The sequence below is a fragment of the Setaria italica genome, chromosome VII (assembly GCF_000263155.2).
Source record: "Setaria italica strain Yugu1 chromosome VII, Setaria_italica_v2.0, whole genome shotgun sequence".
In the NCBI taxonomy this organism is placed as follows: domain Eukaryota; kingdom Viridiplantae; phylum Streptophyta; class Magnoliopsida; order Poales; family Poaceae; genus Setaria; species Setaria italica.
The window spans coordinates 14,820,466-14,837,736 of record NC_028456.1 but is presented as its reverse complement, the minus strand read 5'-3'; the positions used below and the strand labels follow the sequence as shown (position 1 = coordinate 14,837,736).

The window sequence follows — 17,271 nt, the reverse complement described above, 5'->3', positions numbered from 1 at the left end:
CACACTGTCTTAGGGAAGGAGATGATCGAATCCGCCCTCGAACTGCAGGTGTTATGTCGATCTCGCTCAATACTCTCCTGTCGCTGTTCTGGTCCATGTCATGGAGTCGGGCTGTGTGTGTTGATGGCTGGAAACCAATTCCTAAAGCTGGATATAATCAGTAATGACTAATGAGATCCACAATGAGGTCGTCAGAGATGTCCCTGATGGCCTGATCCACAAAGCTTAGTTTGTGCCAACTGCAACGGTCCCATTTCTCCTCTTGTTGTGCTTGTACAGGTTCGGGAAAAGCAGAGCTGGAGTTATACCATTGAGCCAGCTCAATCATTGACAGCGACTCTGGTCGCAACTGTAAAAAAAGCGACATCTATCTCATCAACAGGCAGAGTTCCAAGAAAAGTGCACTTCCATTCCATCTATTACCAAATTCAGTGTAATTATACTATGATAAATACTCATGATACAAGTGCACAAGCTTATTCATCGTGCCACTAGAGCACAGATATACAAAACGAGGTATGTATGTGATACACACTCACTACCACGCATCATCACTTGCGTGGTATACAAGAACATTTTATGGACGGTCATGTGCCGAAGATCTGAGCATCTTCTGCAGTCCGACTTGCAGATACAGCAACGCACATAGTTCAAGGTATTGTATTGAGCTATTCAGATTTCCAAGACGACAATGGCGGGGTCTCCGAATCCTTCCAGGTGCTGGCCATCTGAGGATATCGATCACCCGCAACTTCACCTGCAGCAGCGTATGACTCGAGTTCCAACATCTCATCTGGTGACAGCTTCACAGACAGTGCCCCCACATTCTGGTTGAAATTCTCGATTTTTGTTGTGCCTGGTATGGGGCAAACATCGTTTCCCTGATGGTGCACCCAAGCCAATGCAAGTTGTGATGGTGTGCATCCTTTTCTTGCCGCCATTGCATTGACACGCTCGAATATCTGAGCATTCTTGTCAAGATTCTCTGGTTGAAACCTAGGCATATGCTGCAGAAGTATGGAAATTCCATTAGGAAGAGGAAACTGGCTGTATTTATAATTTTTTTTTATTCGAGAAGATGGATGGGACCATTGTATACATCAAATGGATGAGCAGAATCTAAAAGGTATCTAAGACCAAGTAAATGGTAAAAACACGTTGCGGCCTGTTCGCTTCAGCTTATAAGCCGGCTGAAGAGCTGAAGCGGCTGATTTGTTGTGAGAGGAAAACACTGTTTGGTGGCTGATAAGCCGGCTGAATAATCTGAAGCGAACAGGCCGACACATAAAGGATAAGTGCACTATGTGTTATGCATATTTAAGCCATGTTTGCAATGAAGGAATTTTTTTCCAAACATTTATGAAATACCTTCTAGTCCTATGAAAAGTAGAACCAAAGGATAATGATAAATTAACTTGCTACCAAGGGAATATCAACGTTCTATAGGTATCAGTTTCAGTTCACCTTGCGGAAATCCTGCTCGGTTAGTGAATCGACCAGTTTTGTCCCACTGGACAAGAACCCTCTGCCTAGTGGACTGTAAGCCACAATCCCAATTCCAAGTTCCCTGAAATTGTCACAGAAAGGAGATAATTCAGAAAAATAAATCTTCATACCTAGTGACTGGACAATTCTTGTGTTAGATTTTACATAGAAATACCTGCAAGTGGGAATTATATCTTCTTCTGCATCTCTAGACCATAATGACCATTCCAGTTGAACTGCAGTAATAGGATGAACTGCATGAGCTCTCCTAATTGTTGACGCAGATGCTTCAGATAATCCAATGTACTTTATCTTTCCTTCTTCAACTAGCTTCTTGAGTTCACCCATCTAGCAATGAAAAACAAATGACTCAATAATCTTTCTTTAAAACAAAATTTCATGGTTTAAGCCATATTGCGGATTCTAGAAGGGAAAAAGGAGACAAACAAGACCCGATTTGCATAAACCAGTAACCTGCAGTGGTTTAAATATGTCATAGTTCATTTTTGCAGAGGCACTGATCAACACATCTGATATACAATGGTATCTCGCATGAACTCCTAGAAGTTACTACCAGTACAGAAGCTGTCTTCCACATCAGAACCATTTTATTCTCACTTTTTGAGTACTAATTACGGAAGAGAAAGATTCCATCGTCCACAAGCAGGTCCTCATTCTCCTTCGAGGAACCTGCCTCCACCAACCACCATCACTCTGTCTCTCTAGAAAATTCCCCTCGCAGGCTAACATTTCCACCCACCACTTGTATATGTTCACATCTACTAATATCCAAGTACCAAACAAAGAAATCAAATGGCCAAGGTCCACTCACCGTGACCTCGATGGGCACCCTATTGTCGATGCGGTGCTGGTAGTAGAGGTCGACGCAATCCACGCCGAGCCGCTTGAGGCTGCCCTCGCACGCCGCGCGCACGTACGCCGGGTCCCCGCGGATCTCGCGCTTGCCGTCGGCGAACGAGATGCCGAACTTGGTGGCAAGCTCCACCTTCTCCCGCACCCCACCTTGCAGCGCCTGCTCGTAACACAGAAGCATTAAATCGAACACCTTGGGTGCAGACTCAAAAGGGTAAAGAGAAAGCAGCAGAGATGCGAAATCCGAGCCCCAAGAACCGACCTTGCCGAGGAGGATCTCGTTGGTGTGCGGGCCGTAGATGTCGGAGGTGTCAAGGAAGGTGACCCCGGCGGTGACGGCGTGGTGGATGAGCTTGATCATGTCGGGCTCGGGCTTGGGCGGGCCGTAGAAGGCGGACATGCCCATGCAGCCGAGGCCCTGCGCCGAGACCTCCAGCCCCTGCGAGCCGAGCTTGATGCGGGGAACGGACACGGGAGCGACAGCCATGGCAGCTGCGACTGCAAGGTGCTCGCCGCTGCGCTCCGGTGGTTGGTGGTTGGTGCGGCCGCTCGGCAGTGTCTTGTCTTGGTGGTGCTGGTGTGGTCTGGTCCATGGACAGGTGTGGGCATTGAGCTATATACAGAGTGAGAGTGCCACTGGGCCACAGGTATGATGACGTCACTGCACATGTGAGCTAGCCTATACATGTCAATTTACTACAGACTCACAATGAAAATAAAATCTTTAGAAAGTTGGTGCCTTGAAAAATGAGCCCGGCCTGGCCCAAGCAGAAAACCGAGCATCAGATCGGACATGGACGCAGGCTACACAATAAATTTGCAATACATAAACTGTTGGAATCACTATAGTAAGTTACGAAAAATCTTCAAAAGTAGATTTTTCAGCTTTAGTTTTTATTGCATTGTATTATCAATTACTATAGAACCAGTACCATCTCAAATTTTCTCTTGGGTATGAATCTATGGGTGCCACTTTTGTACACTAAACTAATGTATAATTTTACTAATTGTTTGTCAAAAAAATTTCAAGCTTGGCTTTCTGCCTTTCTTAATTCAAGATACGCCTTACAATTGTGGATGGAGGGAGTATGCTATTGATGACTACATCATTACTTTTTACATCCCTCTATATATTGATATCCGATAGTAAATGGTCCTGCACGTTTCAGTTTGAAAACTAAATTAGTAAGAATTTTGAGGGCATAAACTGTTGGAGCCAAATTATAAAATAAGAGGGGATAATTTTGACATTCTATTAATAGAGGGAGAGTGCCACGCAGTAGGGCAGTGGACCGGATGTGATGATGGCACTGCACATGTGCGCTAGCCTAAGCATGTAAGAGGCTGATGTCAGTAGTGTTTAGTACCTTGCCAAATGGTCCCGGCCTGGCCCAACCAGAAAGCCGAGCACGATTTGTACCACCATGGCCCAGGCTTGCCCACCGGGTTCTCAACATAAACAGAACCGGGCCGAACACTTTTTCCAGAATCTAGCTCATTTTGCGATGGATAAACGGAAGACTACATCTTCCGAAACATAGTTTGTTATTAAACTTTTATTTTAAAATTCGTGTAAAAAATAAACAAACAGTTGAGATGTATCATGTATGCGAGGTGGGAGAGAGCCACAGCGAGGTGGGAGAGAGGGGTGGGCTGCATGAATGATAGGGTGACAGGTGTAGCGATCCGGTTGACCTACTGGTGGGATGTTTAATTGATTTGCAATCTTAAAATGTATATTTCTCCCAACCCAAAACTACATTTTTTATTCCGTTTGAACCATCATGTTATTTAGAATTAATACAACAAAATAAGATCAATATAACTATATTTTGTTGTATTTTTTAAAAATCAACATTTTAGATAAACAATCTCAATATTTTTAACGAAAAAAGTTGGTGAATGTCATAAAAATGTCAAGAAAAAAGTATTAGTGAATGCAAAAAATGTTTGCTGCATGTAAAATATTGTTGAACAATAATGTTGGTGAATATAAAAAATTTAAAGAAATATGTTGGTACATATAAAAATGTTGGTTAAATGTTGGTCACAATTAAACTAGACTTTTTTAATAAAATATTGATAATGTCAACAAATGTTGATGGATACCTAAAAATATTAAAGAAAAATATTGTAAATGAGCTTAATATGGGCATTAAAGATTCGTTGTCTATCTACCTTCCGGAAGGCATATAGGAGCAACATGGATAAATGTATAGTTTTTAAGGAAAGGTCTTTAAAAATAGAATAGGACTTTGATTTCTATTGCACTAAATTGTCGATCAGTATGATGTCCTTGTCATCTCAAAATTCCTTGGGTAGGACTCTATTGATGCAATTTTGTAAGTTTTGACTTTCTTAAAAATGCGATTTATGCCATGGAGGGAGTATAACACGTAGGTATCGTTGCATTTATCTCTCTCTATTAACATCCCATAGTAAAACTACGGTACTCCAAAGTGCAAAGTGTTCAATGAGAAAACAAGCACTATATATTATAAAAAATCAATGAAATTTTGGAGAGCATAAATTGTTGGAGCCAAATTGAAAAAATTGCATTTCAAAGTGGCTCAATTTTTTTTAAAAAAAATGCATAGTAGAACTCAATTGAATCCTCATGAAATTATTTTTGCTTTGAAGGCACAAAATGTCTGGTGAATTACCAAAGCTTCAAGTGGGATATTGCGGCTTTGAGACGTGCCCTTGAGAGCAATCTAAACTCTCAATGAATTCGAGCATCTAGAACCCTTTAAGAACCCTTCAAGCAGGATCCTTGCTGATGGCCTTCCTGAAAGCAGCTTCCAGAGCTTGGTCTACATCTCATCCCTTGAAAACCCTAGCTCCCTGCAATTGATGCTCAAAGCATTACCCTAGACACTAAATGCTAGACAATCGGTCACCCTCCATTTAATGTTTAGATGATAATATGATGTATGAATGTTGACGGTAGTTAGCACGCCAATTTATGAACCGTAAGTGCACCGATCAGTTGAAGCTTTTCCCTTAGAGATCCCCCCATGGTTTATCAATCCACGGAACAAGGGATTTGCACGTTTAACTAAGCACTAGTCTATGTAACCGAAAGCTCTTTATATTGTATGAGATTATACTTAATAAAAGAACTTAAGCGGTCTTAGGTCAAAGCAGATTGAGAGTAAGGGTGCGAACAAGATAGATAAAACACTTGTCCAACGGATCTATAGTATCACTTGCAGATCCAATCGCTAAGTATGAAAGGACTCGATCTAAGTGTTATCGTGAGTGGATGTGAATCATGCCCAACACTTTACCTCTCACATACTGTCACTACACAAGGGTACTCAACTATTGGACAATAAGAACACGACATGATGATCGTTCTAGGTAAGCAAATAAGCAACCTAAAGTAGTGCTAGTCAGCCATTACATGAAAGAGCATCACCAAGATATGATTGATAACAAATAGATCTTAAACAAGAGCTTAGGCGATTATAAATCAAGATCTCCATATAACACCAAGGACAAAAGAGACTTTACCACATGATCTAACACATGTTGACACAATTCAAGGTAAAGGATGCCCTATAGATCTACTAGACCGAAGACGACGACGAACGGGGCAGGAAAGCCCCATGCCAATCAGCTCAGGGGGTTCTTTCCTCCCTTGGTGCTCCACTTCGCGTGGCCCCTTGTAGATCCAATCTTCTCTTCGTTTTCCGATCTTATAGCAGCGGTGGATGGTGTTTGTGTGGTGTTTTCTCCTCTCTCTCCAACCTTTCTTCATGTAATCCATAAGGGGATATATATAGTCTTTCATAGGCGGCGGCACTAGGTCGATGGTCGATGGAAAAATCCTAGAGATGTCGTGGACATCACGCTGAAGAAACGGGAGCTCGACTAGGCCCTGGATTGGGCTGAGCCGATCAGCCTAAAGGTCCCAAGCCGATCGGCCTGGGCCCTTTTTGGCCCTCCTAGTCCTCTCCTTCCTCGTGCAAGCTTCCCTTGATGATCCATGTTCAAATATCTATTAAGCTCTTTATGAAAACCTCCTTGATTATGTTGTATTTCTGTTAAAATGCAATATGCTCCAAAATACAAGATAGATGCAATAATAGGGTTATTTCAAGTGCCAAGTGGTGGGTTAGTATAAGAATATGCATGAAAGCACTTGTTAAATAGCACGCTAAACTTGCCACTCTGCGTGATGGTGACCCTATACAATAGGGTTTTGAAAAAGCATGGCTTTACAAACTAAATTTACTTTATGTTATCATAAAGATTTATAACACACGAACACTTAGATTTAAGAAACATGTGTGTTGGGGGGAAATACTAACGACCTCCTAATGCCACTTAAAGCAACAATAATGAAGGCCTAGGCCCACCTGCGGTAATAACGATTACCGCTGACCCAGTAGAGGCAGAGAACATCCTACTCCGTCTCGCCCGACCCAGGGCCCCGGGGTCGCGCACTCCCGACCCCTCGATGGCAGAATTCCGCCTCGCCTGACCCACGGTCCCAGGGTCGGGAGCGCCCGACCCCTCGCCGCAAGGCTCCAACTCGCCCGACCCTGGGTGTAGGGGGTCGGACTCATTCAAGCCCACAAGACAAGTGTACGCCTCAGGCGCAGACCGACGAACGAGGGCGCGGATCTCGTGGGTCCCCCCACCGATCTCGCCATAAATGCACCACGGCTTTGGCACGCCGAAAGGCACCTGCGCCCCTCGACGTGACCGCCACAAGTACCCGAGCGAAACACTGTAGCCACGACCGAACAAGCTACAATGGCCACGACGCCCTCTGATTCGCCGTGGGGCACTCATAGCACGCGCCGCGCGGCACAGGAGGAGGCGTCACCCGTTCTCGCGCCCAGCGTATCTGGCGACAGGGACGCGACGTCCGTGTTACACGGGACGCAAGCAGGACACCAGGGGTCAAGCATCTTCCCCAACGTGCACAGTTGCCACGACCGAACACCATCATCATGCTTGGCGGCAGCGGTCGCCAGGAAGATCGTCGACAGGATCCAAAGATGGTTGCCCTCCTCCGGTGGATGCGCTGACAGGAGCCGAAGGCCGGAGCAGGAGGCGGCGACCCGGGGACTTGGTCCTTCTCCTTGTACTTTACTTCACTTAGCTTTTCTCTTTACCTTCTCCTCACACCTGGCTCATCTGTAACCCTGAGCTCTCCTTGCGCTATAAAAGGAGAACCGGGGGCCCTGAGACTGGAGGACTCTCTCAGGCCAACAGAACGCACACACTCTCCTTCAGAGCATTAGTGCACACCCAAGAGACTTGGGACCAACTCCCTCTCTCGCCCTCGTGTAACCCCTACTACAGACCCCGCGTGGGCAACACGAGCAAGACCTCATACTGCACGTAGGGCTTTCCTTTGCCCGAACCAGTCTAAACCCCGTGTCTCCCACGCCACCATCCGAAGCCTTACGCGCATAAAAAATATTTACTAGTCTTAGTCTTGATCCGCTAATCTTGACAACGACAGTTGGCGCGCCAGGTAGGGGACCTTTGCGCGTACATCACCGGCTTCAGATGGCCAACCACGACGCCAGCTTCGCTCCGGGCTCCCTAGTCCGCTTCGGGAGTCTGGACTTCCTCGCCATCGGGGAGGGGATCGAGTTGATCCCTCTCCTCGACTTGCCCGCTCACCCCATCATCTCTGGCTCCACCGCCTGGATAGCGGCGAGCAGCCGGGCACGCGCCAAGGGGCCTCCTTCGGAGGGGCGGCCCTTCGGGCTGCGCAATGCCGCGGTGACCTACAGTCGTCTCCTGGCGCGGTCCATGACCGTGCCACCTGCGAGCAACGAGCTCGTGGGTGTGGAGAGGACAACCTTCAATGCCGGCACGAACAACGAGAGCCACCGCCCGTCGCGCGAGTGCTTCATGGCCGGAGTGCACCTCGAGGGGTACAACGACGATGTCGCCGAAGGGAAACAGCGCACTCCCCCACCGCGCGCCACAGCTACGACTGGAGCCCTTGCCAGGGTCCCGGTGCGGCCACAACAGCCGGAGGTGCGCGCGTCGCCTCACCAGGAGGACGAGCACCGCCACAATGAGGGTAGGGTGCGTCATCAGGCCCGCGACGTCCAGCGACGCATCTGCGGGGACGAGGGTCATCCCCAACTCTTCGCACACGCCAGCCAGAATGTCGCCGCCGCGGTAGCCCTACTCCGACGACTCCCCGAGACGGCAACGCCCGAGGAGCGACAGGCCCACTGAGAGGTACGCAACTTGCTTGAGTGTGCAGCAGTCCAGTAGGCAGAAAGCTCCGCGTCTCGGTGACGCACACACGGCGCCAGCAGTGTCACACGCTCTGCGCCTCTCGGGAGTCGTGGAGGATCTGTCCACCAACTTTCCTCCCACGGGGGAAACCGGGCCTCACCTATTCGACAGACTCCACCACGCGCGGGCGGCGGGGCTTCGTCCGTCCACCGCCGCGTTGGCCCCATCCGCGACGCCCATGATGCCTTGGATGCGCGGACGCGCTCCCGTGCGGACAGGGAGGACAGAGCCAACTACGGTTACCGCGTACACCGTGGTGGTCGCCACGACAGCGGAGAAGATCGGAGCCCTAGCCCCGACCCAGCGGGGCCCAGGGCCTTCTCTGCGCGCATCTTGAACGCGCCATTCCTAGCGTGCTTTAGACAGCCCACCAATGTGGCCAAATACTCTGGGGAGATGAACCCCGGGCCTCGGCTCAAGGACTACCAGCTTGCCTGTTAGGCCGGCGGAGCGGATGACGATCTGTTCATCATTAGCAACCTCCCATTGTTCTTGGCCGACTCGGCGCGAGCTTGGCTGGAACACGTTCTGTCAGGTCGGATCCGTAACTGGAACAACCTGAAAGAAATCTTTGTAGGGAACTTCCAGGGCACATACATGCACCCTGGGAACCCTGGGACCTCCGGAGCTGCCACCAGGGGTCGGGTGAGACTCTCCGAGAGTACATCCAACGCTTCTCCAGGAAGCGCGCCGAGCTCTCCAACGTCGCCGACGTCGACGTCATCAGGGCCTTCCCTCGATGATCCATGTCCAAATATCCATTAAGCTCTTTATGAAAACCTCCTTGATTATGTTGTATTTCTATCAAAATGCAATATGCTCCACAAGATAGATGCAATAATAGGGTTATTTCAAGTGCCAAGTGGTGGGTTAGTATAAGAATATGCATGAAAGTACTTGTTAAATAGCACGCTAAACTTGCCACTTTGCGTGATGGTGACCCTATACAATAGGGTTTTGGAAAAGCATGGCTTTACAAACTAAATTTACTTTATGTTATCATAAAGATTTATAACACACGAACACTTAGACTTAAGAAACATGTGTGTTGGGGGGAAATACTAACGACCTCCTAATGCCCCTTAAAGCAGCAATCATGAAGGCCCAGGCCCACCTGCGGTAATAACGATTACCGCCGACCCAGTAGAGGCAGAGAACATCCTACTCCGTCTCGCCCGACTCAGGACCCCGGGGTCAAGCCCTCCCGACCCCTCGATGGCAGAACTCCGCCTCGCCCGACCCTCGGTCCCAGGGTTGGGAGCGCCCGACCCCTCGCCGCAAGGCTCCGACTCGCCCGACCCCGGGCGTAGGGGGTCGGACTCATTCGGACCCACAAGACAAGTGTCCACCTCGGGCGCAGACCGACGAACGAGGGCGCGGATCTCATGGGTCCCCCTACCGATCTCGCCATAAATGCAGCACGGCTCTGGCACGCTGTAAGGCACCTGCGCCCCTCGACGTGACCGCCACAAGTACCTGGGCAGAACACTGTAGCCACGACTGAACAAGCTACAATGGCCACGACGCCCTCTGATTCGCCATGGGGCACTCATAGCACGCGCCGCCCGGCACAGGAGGAGGCATCGCCCGTTCTCGTGCCTAGCGTATCTGGCGACAGGGACGCGACGTCCGTGTTACACGGGCCGCAAGCAGGACACTAGGGGTCAAACGTCTTCCCGAACGTGCACAGTTGCCACGACCGAACACCATCATCATGCTTGGCGGCAGCGGTCGCCAGGAAGATCGTCAACAGGATCCAAAGACGGCTGCCCTCCTCCGGTGGATGCGCTGACAGAAGCCGAAGGCCGGAGCAGGAGGCGGTGACCCAGGGACTTGGTCCTTCTCCTTGTACTTTACTTCACTTAGCTTATCTCTTTTCCTTCTCCTCACACCTGGCTCATCTGTAACCCTGAGCTCTCCTTGCGCTATAAAAGGAGAACTGGGGGCCCTGAGACTAGAGGACTCTCTCAGGCCAACAGAACACACACACTCTCCTTCAGAGCATTAGTGCACACCCAAGAGACTTGGGACCAGCTCCCTCTCTTGCCCTCCTGTAAACCCTACTACAGACCCCGCGTGGGCAACACGAGCAAGACCTCATACTGGACGTAGGACTTTACCTTGCCCGAACCAGTCTAAACCCCGTGTCTCCCACGCCACCATCCGAAGCCTTACGCGCAAAAAGAAATTTACTAGTCTTAGTCTTGATCCGCTAATCTTGACAACGATAATGTGTTATGATTAATTGTTACCACATCTACCATTAGGCAATAGTAAACAACAAAGCAAGAAATCTCGGTGTTTTTTATGCTGTAATTTTTCAATCAATATGTATATGTATATGTGTACAAAGGGAACTGATAGATGTCACTTACAAAACCAATTACAATACCAAACAAGAATTAGTTTGCAGCAACATGTTCTCATCATATTATCTATTGATGACAAACATGCACAGACAGATCTTAATCAGATCTCTCCAGCATGTCCTAATATTGGAAAATAATAAATAGGTGGTATTTGACAACAAGAAGCATAAAGTTAAATAATGTACTGGCTTGCTTTTATCTGCATAAAACTGAAGGACTCCCAACAGTGTCCTGATAAATTTTGATCGGCATCACAGTACTATTGGTACCAATCTTTATGGATAGGATATTTCCATGTCTTCCATGGGTTTGGAATTTTGGATAGCATAGTCCTTGGTGTACCTGTAGATACAAAATGATACAAAATAATGTAACATGAAAATTTATGTTAAACAAACATTACATAAAATTTAGTAAAAGGAATATTTGCTCCAATTTTCATATGCAGACTAACATATTATGTTTATCAAACTACAACTATGACGTTGAGTGCCTACTAGCAAGTGAAACTTGTGTATGTGGCAGTGTCACACAAAATTTGAACACTGCACACCTCTACTTATTATCCATATGTTTAAAACATTGGTTTCCTTTTCCTTCTTGGGCCGGGAGAAGGGGATTAACAAATTAAGCTCTTTTACAGTACACAATACTAGGCTATACTAGTGTTCCAAAAGGACTAGTATAGAAACATCCGACAGTTAAGATTAATTGTATACTACTAAAAACTTCATCTGTAGTATAGGTACAAGTAGCATAAGGGTACCAAGGTAAAAAAACACAAATAGCATCACTATAATATTTTGTACACTAACGTAAAGTCTAAAAGACTATTCCATTTGAAATATCACATTTTATAATATAATAATTACTAAATTATTCATGATAATGAATGGTCAAATCTTATATATACTATATACTACTAAGTAGTTTTGTTTACCATAAACAATTAATTCTTTTGAGTTTTGTGCACCTATTTGTGAAACATATAACTATATGGAATCCTATTTAATCTTCAAGCAATTAATCCGGCTATCATAAAATCGCAGAATGGTGGATATTCAAACATTTTGAAATGAGCCAGAGATGGGGAACAAATTTGTGCATACCTTCACATGTTCATCATATAAACTCATCTTCTACAGAACATTAAAATGTGTAGTAGTCACTTGGCCCGACTCCACTACACACAGGTCGAATTCTACTATCAAGACTGCCAGGATGTTTGTTGATGGCCATCCTGAAAGCTGCCTGCAGATCCTGCTTGTTCCACCTTTGAACCTCTTTCTTTGGCACAAACGCAGCTTGCAATCCTATTCCTCCAAAGACAGCAATATCCACTCTGCATAACTTGAGGCTCCCCAGGTGCTCGATACCATCAAGCACACCATCGGCTTGCCGCTCTGCGCTAGCGTAGCACTGCACAGTGAGGCTCTGAAGCCCGGGCATGGCCCCTGCCTCGAACATGAGGCAAGGCACTTGATATGCAAACCAAAACTCCTTTAGATGAGGGAACGCTGCACGGTGGATGACGACACCTTCTTCGGGAGCATGTTTATCAACATGCAACCTAAGGTGCACCAGTAATGTCAGCCTGGCAAGAACCTCGGCACCATCCCTTGGCAGCGACACAACCTTGATCTCCAAGCTCCTGAGACTGTCGAGCTGGGTGATCCAACCTGTTGGAAATGTGGAGAAGGGGCATACCAGCGCGTGCAGCCTCCGAAGATGGCGTGGAGGTGTGTGCCATCGAGTCAATGCATCCTCATGAATAGCAAATGAGCCACCGATAATTAGTGACTTAAGGTTGCTGAGCCTACCGAGAGAGGAGGGCAGAAGATCACCCACAACCTGTGCTATTTGAGAGGAAGAGTGGGACAAGGATAGCTTCAGCTCCCGTAGATTGGCAAGCTCACCGAGACCCTTGATGATCTTCTCCGCATCTTTGGGATGTACTACATCGAGTTTACCCAGAGCCAGCGTACGGAGGGCTGTCATACTCTCCATTGCACCAATCATCTTCACCGTTGATGGGACAACCAGGTGCCACAACGTTGGGGGCAACTTGGTAGCATCTATCTTCATTGTTGTCGTCTTTCCTGGGTGTATCTCCAGTGTCTCCAAATGTTGCAAGCTACGCAACTGTCTTGGAAGTTTCCTACAACCTAGGCCTCTGATCCTCAAGTATTTCAGCTGGAAAAACTTGCAGAAGGAAGACATATCACATTGGTCATCCTCGGAGTCATTGACATCAAGATGTACAACTCGTACTAGCCGGAACTTTGACAGAGAAGGCATGCATTCAGCAGGCCCCCAAAAGTTCAACGACCTAACTTGGCTGACATCCATGTCTTCCCGAGCATGGTTGTTGCACCCTGAATTCCTGACTTGGAGGGATAGCCGACGAGCTTTCAAACTGCCTCTCGTGTTTTGTAGATCGTTGATTATAGTAACAAAGTTCTCTTCTGCGGCCTTCAACATGATAAATTCAAGCATTACATCGTGCACTCGGCAAGAAAGCACATGTCCACAGTCATCCATACGTGCTACCTGGATCATGTTTTTATTGATGAGCTCATTGAAGTAACTTTCTGCAATCTCCTCTGGACCAGAGAAAAGCTTCTTAGTAATAAAACCTTCAGCTATCCATCTGTTCATTAAATCATCCTTGATTATTTCAGAGTCTTCTGGAAATATACCAAGGTAGAGCATACAGGTCTTCAGGTCCAGAGATAAATTGTTGTAACCAAGATTAAAGACATGCCTCATGGATCCAAAACCATGGTTTCTTTCCAGTTGGAAACCTAAATAATTTTTTATCTTCTCCCAAGTTTGCTTTGAGTTTACCTCTTCATGACTAGCCAAAATACCAGCAACACTAAGTATGGCTAATGGCAACCCTCCACATTTCTTCAGAATTTCATCAGAAACAGCCTTTAGTTGCTCAGGGCATGCATCTTCAGAGCCAAAAATCCTTCTGTGAAATAACCTCTTAGAGTCTAAATCATAAAGAGGTTTGATCCTGTAGACATGACCATCGAAACAAGGATCCCATGCCTTAGCTACGTCTTCAATCCTTGTAGTTATTAAAACTCTACTACCACGATTATTCTGCACAAAACAACATTTAAAATATTCCCATGCATCCTTTGTCCACACATCATCAATCACAATAAGGTATCTGTGAAACAATACAAAACACAATGTGTTATTCTCGTAGTATAGAAACACAATAAAACACAACATACCGTTCTAAAAAACTTGAAACAACGTTTTACAAACAATTTCAATTCTTAGTGACAGAGAATTAAAAGAAAATTGATTGGAAACGTTAATTACTGTGGAGGTCGACTTGATCAGTGGAATGCTGATCTCATGGGCGAAGCCAGTCGAGATAGACGCCAGGGTCAGCTCCATTAACACAATAAGGTCAGCTTAAGTATGAACAGTATTTTGCTAAGGATTTGTAGAATTTTATCGGGGTCAGCTGACCCCAATAAAAGCCCCTAGCTCCGGCCTGGATCTACTCGTGGTTTGACAAATATAAAGCTAGGATAGACTCACAAACAACTATCATAAATGAGAAATTAAAAACTCTGTTTACTGGGATTCAGTTTATATGGATGTGAAAATACATTATAGGATCTGGCAATTGTTTCCATGTTTTTCATATTTCTCCATTAATTATCCACAGTAACCTCCTGTTTTAATTTGATTTCCTACCCAACGAAATCACGCACCTGCCAGATTGAAGAGGGCAAGAGGTCCAACCCAACCAAGCTACAACGGTCGATCTCATGCCTTAAATCAATTTTGTATTATTATATAATTTCTCCATTTATCAATGTAAAGTGTGTTGATGTAAAAGGTAAAACATTATGGATTTTGACCAAACATTTAATTAAATTATATGCATGCTCGATGTAAAAAGTTGCATCAGATGATTAATATTTAAATTATTATTGAAAATATGTTGATTTGGTAGTAATTGAGAACATAAGGAATATTCAATGATCAAAATCTAAATTTGAATATTTTTTTTGTTCTAACATACTTAACATTGATGGATTGGGGAGGTTTTTTTTTTGGGGGGGGGGGGGGATATCAAATATGTGACCTGGGAAATATTTATCGGTCATTGCTGTGTATGGTTTAATGCTATGGTCTGGTGCTTCGGTTAAGATTTCCCTGTTGACATCTATCCAATTTCATTTGAAGTCGCTGGGAGTTCAAACTACTGTGATCTAAAAGAGATACACTTACAGAATAGGAGGTTCACCTGGAGCAATGCCAGGCATCGACCGACTCTATCACGGCTCGACCGAGTCTTCTGCAATGAAAACTGGGATCTAAATTTCGATGAACATGTCCTACACGCGCTCTCCTCCTCACACTCGGATCATTGCCCTTTGCTACTGGCACAACAATCTGGACCTAGAAAGCTGAAGCCTTTCAAATTTGAAAACTTCTGGACGCGCCTACCAGGTTTCTATGAAGTGGTAACCTGGGAGTGGTCGAAGCCGACGATCCACACTGAGCCATTTCACAGACTGGAGCACAAATTGCACACCACGGCCCGAGCACTACAATCCTGGAGTCGATTGCTCATCTCAGATGCCAAATTAAAGATGCACATGGCCCAAGAAGTCATCCTGCGCCTCGATACGGCCGAGGAGACAAGAACACTCACAGACCCGGAACACTCCTTGCGCAACAAGCTCAAAAAAAGGCTCTTGGGATGGGCGGCCCTTGAAAAAGCAAGGAAAAAACAATGCTCTAGGATAACCTATCTGCACGAGGGTGGCGCTAACACAAGGTTCTTCCACTTAAAGGCGAACGCTAGAAGGAGGAAAAACTTCATCCAAAGACTAAAGAAAGAAAGCAGCTGGGCAGTAACTCACCAAGACAAACAGAAGGTAATCCAAGATCATTTCGATAGCATGATGTCCGTGCCTAACAATCGCACCAAAGACCTAAATTGGGAGACGCTACATTTCCCAGTGGTTGACTTAAACAACATCGATAGCCCCTTCTCGGATGAAGAGATACTACAAGCAATCGCAGAGTTGCCAAAAAATAAGGTGCCAGGGCCGGACGGCTTCGCTGGCCTATTCTCCAAATCGTGCTGGAACATAATCAAAGGTGACGTCATAGCGGGTGTTAATGCCTTCCACAACATCCGCTGCAAATACCTCAATTTCGTCAACATAGCAAACATTGTTCTAATCCCCAAAACAGAGGGTGCTAAAAGCATCAAAGATTTCAGACCAATAAGCCTCATACATGCCATCACTAAGATCATCAATAAATCCTTGCGATAAGACTACAGTCGTATATGGAAGCACTGATATAACCAAGCCAAAGTGCCTTCATAAAAGAAAGAAGCATTCATGACAACTTTCTATATGTTCGGAACATGGCATGTCGATTTCACAGCAATAGAACGCCGACACTACTAATGAAGCTGGATATCTCAAAGGCTTTCGACTCCGTGCGTTGGGATTACCTACTATCACTAATGCAACACAGAGGCTTCCCCAGGCAATAGCGGGACTGGATAGCCGCGTTACTGGCCACATCTACCTCAAAAATTTTGCTGAACGGATTCCTGTCTGACCCCATTGCGCATGGATGTGGACTACAACAAGGAGACCCATTATCCCCCCTCCTCTTCATCCTCGCGATTGACCCACTATACCAGCTACTACATCAGGCAACGGAAATGGGACTGCTCAACAAGCTGGGAGGGTGTGCACCACGCACCAGCATCTCCATATATGCTGACGACACGGTCATATTCATAAAACCGACACATGCAGACATCGTGAACACTGCAAAGCTACTATGCCTTTTCGGGGAGGCAACTGGGCTTAAAACAAACCTTCAAAAGACAACCGTGGCTCCCATTAGCTGTGACAACGTGGACCTCGAGGAAGTCCTCTCAGAATTGCCGGTAACTCGAATAGGATTCCCAATAAGATACCTCGGACTACCCCTAGCGATAAGGCGTCTTAAGAAACTTGACTTTCAACCTCTAATTAACAAAGCAGCACGCAAGCTATCCGGTTGGCATGACCGCAATCTCAACCAAGCAGGACGGGTTTGCCTCACCAAAGCAGTACTTACCGCGCAACCATTATATCTGCTAACGGTAATAAAAACGCCAAATGAAGTACTTGAGGAACTCGACAAAATAAGGAAAAGGTTCCTATGGGCAGGAGATAAAACGCTCACAGGCAGTAAATGCAAGGTCAACTGGGTCAAA

At 46.2% G+C, this 17,271-nt stretch overlaps 2 protein-coding genes across 2 annotated transcripts; both read right to left on the bottom strand.

Moving 5' to 3' along the window:
- Positions 1-388: 388 nt before the first annotated feature.
- LOC101754654 (probable aldo-keto reductase 2) lies at positions 389-2,958 on the bottom strand. Its single transcript, XM_004975230.4, has 5 exons — positions 2,621-2,958; positions 2,318-2,518; positions 1,661-1,833; positions 1,465-1,567; positions 389-1,007 (listed from the first exon to the last, which is right to left on the bottom strand). Exons 1-5 carry the CDS (start codon positions 2,843-2,845, stop codon positions 669-671), a joined length of 1,041 nt encoding a protein of 346 aa, XP_004975287.1. The 5' UTR covers positions 2,846-2,958; the 3' UTR covers positions 389-668.
- Positions 2,959-11,052: 8,094 nt separating this feature from the next.
- Positions 11,053-15,304, bottom strand: LOC101763874 (putative late blight resistance protein homolog R1B-16). The gene is made up of 3 exons (XM_022828492.1): positions 15,270-15,304; positions 12,116-14,187; positions 11,053-11,348 (listed from the first exon to the last, which is right to left on the bottom strand). The coding sequence occupies exons 1-2, from the start codon at positions 15,302-15,304 to the stop codon at positions 12,156-12,158; spliced, it is 2,067 nt and encodes a 688-aa protein (XP_022684227.1). The 3' UTR covers positions 11,053-11,348; positions 12,116-12,155.
- Positions 15,305-17,271: the final 1,967 nt, after the last annotated feature.